The sequence below is a fragment of the Parasteatoda tepidariorum genome, chromosome 3, assembly GCF_043381705.1.
Source record: "Parasteatoda tepidariorum isolate YZ-2023 chromosome 3, CAS_Ptep_4.0, whole genome shotgun sequence".
Taxonomy (NCBI): Eukaryota; Metazoa; Arthropoda; class Arachnida; order Araneae; family Theridiidae; genus Parasteatoda; species Parasteatoda tepidariorum.
This window is the reverse complement of record NC_092206.1, coordinates 100,474,405-100,484,570: the sequence shown is the minus strand read 5'-3', so window position 1 is coordinate 100,484,570 and position 10,166 is coordinate 100,474,405. Positions and strand designations below refer to the sequence as shown.

General features: G+C 31.3%; 1 protein-coding gene across 3 annotated transcripts in view; it reads left to right on the top strand.

The window, feature by feature from the left end:
• Positions 1 to 3,822, top strand: part of LOC107442952 (CRISP/Allergen/PR-1) — a 21,156-nt gene extending 17,334 nt beyond the window's left edge. For all 3 annotated transcript variants that reach the window (XM_071179049.1, XM_043050711.2, XM_071179048.1), the window contains exons 8-9: positions 2,219 to 2,475; positions 3,616 to 3,822. In XM_071179049.1, coding sequence (XP_071035150.1) covers positions 2,219 to 2,475; positions 3,616 to 3,714 — 356 coding nt within the window. In that variant the 3' untranslated portion in view covers positions 3,715 to 3,822. The remainder of the gene's footprint in view (positions 1 to 2,218; positions 2,476 to 3,615) is intronic.
• The last annotated feature ends 6,344 nt before the right edge of the window (positions 3,823 to 10,166 follow it).

Sequence of the window (10,166 nt, the reverse complement as noted above, 5' to 3'; positions counted from 1 at the left end):
GGAGATATATATATATACAAAGAAATTTAAAAAAAAAGTAAAAAGTTTATAATATTAACCGCGCATAAACTGCAATGTAAGTACATAGAGCCCGTGAAATAAAATTGAAGAAAAAAAAAGGAAAAATATATTTTGAAGAAAAGAAGAAAAATTATTACAGATTAAAATAAATTTTAAAAATAAAATTAAAAAGCCAGAAATTAAAAGAACGAAAAGATATAATCTCATCATCAGCTCACACGATTATATCCGTAAATTAGAGTGCTTTCTAATATTGTATTAATATAACCAACGTAAAATACAGGGTGTAGAGAAAATAATGGAAATACTTCTACACACTAATAAATTTTTTTAATATTTCTCAGGAAATAATAAAAGAATCATTTCATAACTTTAGAAGCGTATAGTTCTCATACTTATGAATGATGTTTAAAGCTTTCCGAGGTTTAAGGGACTGACAATAAATTACAAACGGTAACGTGTTTTTGGCACTCTATGCAAAAAATGTATCCATAAATTTGTAACTTGTAGCAATTGTTTTGGTTATTATATACAATAATCGGACAAAATTTCGTAAACCTAGCTTAAATAAACTGCTGTTTGTAGAAAATAAATCNCATGGTGTTGCATTTTCTACAAACAGCAGTTTATTTGTGGAGATATAAACATTTTTATAAAGAAATAAAAAACATTTTTCGTCTTACGATTTTTTGCTATAATTTTAAAAATATTCTAAATTAAAGAAAATTTTTAGAGCAATTTTAAATTATTTACAAAATTATTGTTTTAAAATTAATCTAAAATTGCGCAAGATTAAAATAGTTAATTTATACTGCCCATGCACGGGAAAAGTTTGAATTTTTTTCTTCTTAATTTTGCAGAGAATCGTATTTGGCAACTAATAAAAAAAAAAGTCCGATTTGAAAATCTTAAAAAGTTTCAAGAAATTTTCTAAATAGTTTTTGTACCTGTTAAACGAAACTCAAAATGATAAAGAGTTTTCCACAAATTTCATTTTGTACTGTCAAATAAGATTTATTTTAATGACACCGGCATTATTAAGGATCTGCTTCCCATGAAAGTAATCTTTCTTTCATCTGCTCTTTCTTTCCTTATACAAATCTTATTTCGATGTATGGACGTTTATTGTAAGGCATTATCAGTTGCTATTTAAATTTGTCTTATTATACAAAATAATATTTGTCGAAAATCCCTTATCAATTTGAGGTTTTTTTTTAATTAAAAAAAAGTACAAAAACTACTTAGAAAATTTCTTAAAACGTTTTAAATATTCCAATTGGATTTTTTTTATTAGTTGCCAAATACGATTATCTTCAAAATTAAAAGAAGACGGCCAGGTGGCCGAGCGGTTAGCTTGCCTGACTGCGAGGCCGATGGCTGCGGGTTCGAATCCCGCTCAGGGCATGGATGTTTCTCTCTGTGTGTTGTTCTCGACTGTGTGCTGAGTGAATGTGGCCCAGCCTATAAAACGGGTATCGGCGCCAGTGTGGCATGGGTAATGTTGCTCGCCTCCGTGACTTAGGTTCATAGGTGCCCACTGGGTAACGTTAAATGAGTAACACTTCCGGCAACTTCCTAGGTGAAAAACGAATGTTCAAGTGCCTGCCGTTAGAAGAAAAAAAAATTAAAAGAAAAAAGAATAAAAACTTTTCCCAAGCATGCACAATTTTAAATGTATTTTTCTGAAATTTTAAAGCAATAGTCTTGCAACTAATTTTAAATTACTATTATAAATGTTGATTCATTTTATCGAATGTTTTTAAAGTCATAGAAAAAAAAACAACATCAGACAAAGAAAAATTATTATTTATTTTTTTATAAAAATGTCTATATTTCCATTCATATTTAAGCTGCGGTTACGAAATTCTGCGCCATTGTTGCATATAGTAACTAAAATAATTGCTATAAGTTACAAATTCAATGCAGCACAATGCAAAACATAGGGTATTCAAAAACACTATTCTACGTTAGTAATTTAATGTCGGTCCCCGAAAACTTAAAACATCATTGATGTGTATGAAAAATAGCATTATCTAAACACTTCTGAAATTATAAAATGATTCTTCAACTTCCCAGTAAGTATTTAATAGGTACTGATGTTTCTCCTAATCTATCTTCGGCAGATATTAAAATATCGAATAAATATCAAATATTTGGGACATTGACCAAAGCGATTCTCTTTTCTCTGTTGTGTCAGGAAATCTGTTGAGTGTTGTGGTGAAGGGAGGGAAGACTGCAACTGCACATTTCCGCAATCCAATCCAATCCAAGAAAGATACTTGCATGCTAATCAGCCTGAGGAAGGGACCCAACGTAGCAGGAGAGAAGGATGACAGCAGCGTTGAAGTTGAGTTTGAACAAAATGGACAGAAATTCCCCATGCAAGTATGGACCTATCCATGGGCTGATTTCCTCAAGACTCCCGTACAAGTGGGATATGACGGGAACATAAAAGTAATAACATTTTAATAATCGGTACTTTAAAGGCACTGACTAATCAAATATTGATCACTCATTATGTGATATGAATATCAGACTTATTCAATTTTCTTTTTTAAAAAAAATGATAATTCAAATGAATGCATCGGATTCAAATCAATGTTAAAATGTATTAGCTGTATTATAAATAACTCGTTTGTATTACTGACTAATAAATTATTTTGAATCACTAACACTAATCAATTCATACCAGAATCCATTAGGATTATGGTCAAAATGGATAATGCATATAAATAGAAAAACCTGATACAAATGAATGTAATGGAACCGATTCTTTAATTTTAATAAGCAAACAACGAATGAATGTATTTATTAGAATGATTGATTTAAAACAGCGTCGAAAAATAATGAACAACCTTATTATAGTCAACTGATTCCAATAAACATATTCAAATCAATGGATTCATTCAGATAGTGAATACATTAAATGGAAGTTGCGGTTGTTTATAAATGTCACTTGCCAATATCAGCGATCCTGCTTGGTGAATTAAAGCAATTTTAAGGCAAATTTGAGTTTCTTGGGGCACCCTCTCTATGGCCACACACACGCCTCTCAACTCGTTTGTAGGGCGGACCCATTCATTTATTCATTCACAGATCGTCATTTCGACCTGAACCAGAGAACGATCACTCTCCAATTCAGTACTCTCAAAGGTATGATTTGTTATGAGAGCAAGGAGGACTTTGTGACTCGGCAGATTTAACGCGCACCAGTCACGAATTAAATGGAAGCATCTTAATAAATACCAAAAAAAATATATTTTTTAGAATCCTCATAAGAAAGATGAATTTTTAAAGCTGTGTTTTTGTAATTACTATTTAAGTAGAAAAAAAAAATTCCTAACTCTGATTGTAACATCTGAGTAGAGAAACGAAATTAACCTGCAAACGAGAACCTGATTGACTAGCTTTTCGTTAATGAATGTATTTCACATGATCAGGTTGTATCCTTCGCATCATCGGATGCTGGGAGAACGCTTGCTGATGACCTCCCTCATTAATCGTTTTTTTTTCTTTTTTTCTAGTCAAAAGTTTCTCTCATTTAAGTACTGCTTCATATACTCAGTCGGTATTAATGTTTCTTCTTTCTTTCAGTTTTCAATTAAAATGAGTGTTCCTGTCGGCACCCCACCTCAGTACATTGACATAAAGGAAATACAAATTACGAATAAACCCTGCCAATATGGAAAATAAGAATTTAAAAATATCCAAAATGTCGTCTATAGATGTATTCATACAAGTGTTTATATTGGATAGTGTTTTGCTACCACCCTCTTTGGAGAATAAATTTTGTTGTTTGAATATGTGCGTATTTTTCTTTTAAAAATATTTTTTGCTTCTTACCATATTAATATCCACTCTATAACTTTACGATTTTTAATACGATTGGAGTTGTCAAATCGCTAAGAGTTACAAGGATATGAGTTTATTTCCCGTTTTTTGAATTGAATTCTGCATTGAGTTTTTTAGAAAGTTTTGTCGAATTATATATTATAAGACTTTTTTTTTTCAATCAAAGAGCCATAACCATTACCTTACGTAAAACTAATTTTAATAACGCGTGTAGTATTTTAATTTAATATAGTGTGTCACTCAATGAATAATCCTCAGAAACTGAAGTGGGAAAATAAAAATTTCATTATCTTCAAAATATATGAAAATGTAAATAAAAGGCGTTTTGAGCACTCAAAAATTCACGTCACGAGTCATTAACGTCTAGCGAGCCCTCACAATGTTTGGCTCGCTTAAATATAGGTACCGATTTTTAAGACTCGGGCGTGAATGAAGAAAAGGTGATATGAAATTTTAAAAAAAATGTGTAGTTACCATCAAAGAATGGAAAGTAAAAAAAAGGGGGGGGGGGAACTAGAGAAACCGTGGTAGCTGAGACTGAATTCCTTGCCAGCGCAACCTTGGCTATATTGTATAAACCGGACGGGTTTTTAAATTTAGACTAAAGAAGTTCCTTTTCAAGAATGCGATAAGTCCATTGCTGAACATTCTTGGGGACACATTTAATCTCGATAATCCTAACCCTGCCACATCAGCTCATCTTTATACCCGAGAATTTTGTTTTATACATGAATGCCGATTCCCTTGTTAGTTTCTTACCATCTCTCCATGGTACGCGGAAATGTATTTTGCCCAGAATCGCCTTTCTCGGCTATTTTCTGGTTTTTCTAATTTTATTTTTATTTCATCTCTTGAGGTATTGCGGTCTTTCCAGTTTCATTTATATTTTCTAGTTGACAACTTCACATTTCTGTTTCTCTTCATGCGAGTCTTAATTTATTTTCTACATATTTTTTGAAGGCAATGAAGTACAATCAAGTAACATTTGGATCTTTCGTCATCATTATTTTGATCTGTGTAAATTATTATTTCACATGCCTCCTTAAAACATTTCAATAAACCGTTTTATCCATATTGAAATAAGGAAGTTATCTTTAAAATAAATAATTTTTAAAGTTAAGATTTTGTCACCAGATATTTGAAGTGATCAATATTGGGTGATCGTAACTGTGGAACATGTTGAGAGACAATTTATATAGTGAATTTGCGAAAATCCGTTTCAGAGTGTATAAAAACAGCAGGATGCTATTTGCAAATTACTTTATCTAAAGAAAGCCACATATTTGGTAGAATGAAAGGATTTCTTAAAAAATGAATCATACAATATTCTTAAACATACATATTGCAATCCTTTTAAAGTGTCACATAACATTCACTAATTTCTTCAATTGCGAAAATAAATAATAAAAAGAAATATCGGGGATTATAGAAAATTTTGTGAATGTGCATAATATTCTATTCCAGATATTTTACTTTTTTTTACTTTTTTCGTGATTTGCCCTACAACTCTATCTATAATTAAAATAAATCGAATTCGGTTTTAGTAAAAAATTTTAATATTTAAAGAAGTTAAAAACAACTTCAAAAATACAAGTAATGGCTTATAAAAAGTTCATATGTTCAAATCTTAGAAAATTATAAATAATTTATAAATCGATTCAAACTTTATTTTTAAAGGAGATGAAAACGAAAGCAATCTTTGCTTTTTTGGGCAGAAATCAACTAAAAACAAATCTGTTACCTAGGCACTTCAAGATGCTTTTCTATTAACTATTAATAAAAAAAAGCTTTTCGGACCCGAGCTAACACAAAAACGATGAAGGGCTTCAGCTTTTATTTTTTATTCTCTCGTTTGATTGCTTAGCAACGGAGTATTTATCTGTTGTCGATTACGCAATTAGAGTATGGTTATATGTAATTTTTCCTTCTTCTACGGCGATAGTTCTTGGCCTCTTTTTACAACGCCATCAAATATATACAACTCCTTAGCACCCCAATTTTTCCGAAACTCTGCCTACCCCTTTATTTTGAGGGTCAGGAATCCAAGTATGTAATATATATATGTAACATAAAAAGCTTCAGTTAATCTTTTTATGTTAGTTCTTTTCTGAATATCCTTTTATTTTATTTTATTAATCTAATCGAAATGCTTTCTCACACTTTTAAATTCACATCCTGTCCTTAAATCTATTTTTGGCTCAACTATGCATTAATTAAAAGCAGGACATTTTCCCCTTTAATCTTCGTGGGAATCACTCGACCTATTTCATAAACCAATAGTAATTTCTAAGATTTCGCAACTTTTCGTGTACACACTTTCATGATTGCTAGCTGTCTAATAGTTAATAAATAAATTTTGTACCCTCCTTCCCTGCCTAAGACCTGTTTTGATCCTTCCACTCGGCAACGACGTTATAAGTCGCCAGGATTGAACGGTCGGGAAGGGGGTACAGTACATTATAGATATGTAATATCGCATTTGAAATTAGAGGGTACATCAAAAATATGGCATAACTTCAAATCATTCATTCAAATGGGCAGTTGAAAATTTATCAGTGAAATATTTCTTCAACTAATGGTAATTTATAACCAGTATCTTCAACAAAAATTAAATTCTTCGGTCATCAATCTTTTTGTTTATATAAATGATACCTACGCCCAGTGGAATTTGTCTTAAAGATCATCGACTTTCCTTTTGTGTATGCTGCATGTTATGTCTACGTTCTGAAGGCGATAAATACTAATAGAGAGCTGAGATTCGATCTTTTTCTCCCCTCTTAGACAAAAAAGAAAATCTACATTGGGCTCCTGATAGACGTTAAAAAGTTTTCGATTTGAAACCCCATCCCTTCCGTCCGGAAAGCGTTGATTTTGTCTCTCCCAGTGCTATTCTGTATTTTATCGTCAATAAATTGTTCTCACCCCGCCTCATTCAAGGAGAAATATGAATCCTTTTAAAGAAGAAACGATGGTCCACTTAGATGTTCGACATTCCCTCCCTCCTACTCCAGAACTCAAAGAAAAATAAGCTTCGATTTCTCCTTCACTTTCGGTGTTAATTTATGAATCATCTTAACGAAGAAACAAATTTTTTCCTTGCTTTTGGAATTGTGTTTATGGAATATCAACGCACTTTCATCTATGATGTTGCTGTTTTCAAAATATCTTCTTGGACTAATTCGAACTTTTTCAAGTATCCTTTGTGGTAATTTTTTTTAAAATTCTCATAAAACAATTTCTTTAATTTTTATTGATTAATAAAAAAAAGCACTCATGTAAATAAACAAAAATCATAGATTATGATTTTAATTTTTTTCTTCTCATACTTGATGCTTCAATTGAAACAATTATTTTTTATACATTGATCTTATTTTCATTGTTTAACAGAGATGTTTATTTTTACATTTCAAAAACTTATTTGCTGTTATTGAAATTTCTTTTCTTGAGAAATTTTTATTTTCAGAGAATTGATTGGCATAAAAATGTTTGGAGAAATTATTTTCATATTTATTGTTTTATTTGTTATAGTTTCTACGATTCATGTTGGAAGAATTTATATTTTTGTTTCACTATAGTGTGTAGGGTTAAGATGAAAATTCCATTAATTTTTTTTTTTCTCTTCTTAATGCAACTACAATAATTATTGAAATTAAATTTTAATATATGAATGCAATTGCGGTGTGGCAGAAATTATAAATTAAATCAAGAAATGCTAAAAAATAATACTAATAGTTTGGAAAATAAATAAAGTACTTGTTGTTAGAATTTGAATTGAAATGTGAAACCAGACATTAATGCTTTAGTCCAGCGTTGATAAATAGTTCATAGCTCAGTAATTTCCATAAACAAACAAAGTTTCTTATTGCTGAGAGTGAATCCCAACATAAAGATAAAGTGACCAAACACAAATTGAAAAGTAATAGTAACCAAATACACTTAAAATTACGTTAAAAATAGAAATGAAAATATTAGAATTTTTTAACACCCGATTGTGACAAATTAAATTACCAATTAAGTTCTTCGCACAAAAATTACTTTAAAAAATATCCGAACTTAAATTTTTGAAAAAGTTATGTCCAAAAAAAAAGAAAGATTTAAATAGCAAAACTGAAAATAATCTTGAATTTTCTAATATTCTTGAGACTGATTGTGATAGTGTGGGGCCGCATTGTCAAGATCATGTTGACGGAATAATGCAAATTCAAGATAATGAAATAAATTCTTAACTTCAGGAAATTTTACAAAATATTTTCAAATATTTTTCTATTAAAGTGACAAATATCCCTTTAATTGAATATCCTCGTTTCGTTCTGAATGTTTGAATATCCTTTGAATGTTTGAATACCTTTTGAATGAATCGTTCTGAATATCCTTTTATTTTATTTTATTAATCTAATAGAAATGCTTTCTCACACTTTTAAATTCACATCCTGTCCTTAAATCTATTTTTGACTCAACTATGCATTAATTAATATATATATATATGTTTATTCAGAGAAAGTGAGTATTTGTGTCTGATTTCGTAACTTAATCGTTTGCACTAATTAATTGGCATATTTGAAGTACTCTAGAAACCATTAAGATTGACACTTAGTGCGTGAAAATCCGATCATTAGAACGAAAGTTATTCAGAGTGAGGTTTGCTTACTGTACAATTGACTCCATAAGCAGGTGAATAAACTGTGAAATGTCTCTCTGTGGTCAATGCCTCTCTGTGTGTGACACTCACTGGCCGATGCGTTTCAATGTTTTTTTTCTTCAAAATTACAGTTTTTATTTATCATACTGGAATAAACTCTGATCCCACCCACTTGTTCTTGGTGTCTGTTATAATCACATAGGACACTCGAGTTTGAAACATTTTTTCGAGCAAAACTTGGCTACGAAAATGTCCATCCCTGCAGAGCCCATTGGTCAATGTGAACCCAGCCGATCGAACGCACAGAACGGCATAGTTATGGTTATGAAACGATGTTCGGGCCTTGAAATGTATGTGCTATCGGAATAATTCCTCGTGCTAAGAATGTTTTCATTTTCGTAGATGGTTTCGAAAACACTCAATATTTCCACACAACTGTTGCTTGGAGAATCGCTTTTACTGTTAAATGGTTTGGTGGACGAGGCCTCTTTGCTGGATACACTTACAGTTTTTTCAACTATGCTGGAACCACTCGAGTTGGATAAAGACACTCGACCTTGGAGTCCTTTCAACTTTGCTGGAACCAGTTACAGTCTTTTTAACTTTTTGAAACCACTCGCAATGTATTTCTCGCGTGCAAACCCAAGTTTCGTTCTTCTCTGCTCGAGCAGAAGTGGACATTTCCTTTTCTCTGACAATAGAATTTACGATGATTTACGAATAGTAAACTTAATTATAACACATGTTTTAATTGTAGCAATCACTTCGCTTTATGAATAGTTTATTATACGGTAAAGTAGTAATGGATAGCTCACGTTCTTTGGAGTTAAAGATCCATGAAATAATAAGAAGTTGACAAGAATTCGCTTTTTTTTTTTAACAAACAAATGGAGGAGTATCTGCAAAATGTAAGAAATGTAGCAAAATTTTAAAAGTTTCTGGAAGATCAAAGGAAGGTTTATACACGCACCTTCAAACGAACCGTATTAATGTTCACAAGAGACCACCAAAAGCACTGCATCGAAAATAGTTAAAGAAATTGAAAAAAGCTTCAGAAGTATCCAACTCTCTTGCAACAATTCGTAACATAGTCAATGAGTACAGTGATCAAGATTCGGAATGAAATGGCCACAGAATTTAAAAATATAAGAGAAGGTGAAAATTTTTTGATCACATTTGATGAATAAACCGCCTCTATCGAAATCCGTCGTTCTATGAACATAAATGGATCCATATTCTGAAATCGTGGTTTACCAAGAATTAAGAGGCTCACCGAATGCAGAAAAATGTGTTGAAATTCTGAAAGAAAAGCTTAAAAATAACGAACTGTCCCGATTCATGCATTGGAACAGGCGGGGAAAGTTATGATAAAAGTGGGGAAGCTCATTAAAGCAGAGCAACTGTTTTGTATGGTTCATTGCCTACAACTCGCAGTCATTGATGTCCTTGATAATAAAAATAAATAAATAAAACACCATTAGAAGAAGAATGTGTTGATAAAAAATCAAATGACTGTAAAAATAATGAATTTTTGCTAAGTGCCAATAAAAACGAAGTGTTGGATCAAGATGAAACAGAAAATCACAGAAACGTTAATATCGAAAAAGAGCTGCTTGAGTTTCTGTCCAATATTTACTTTCCAATCAAAACAGTG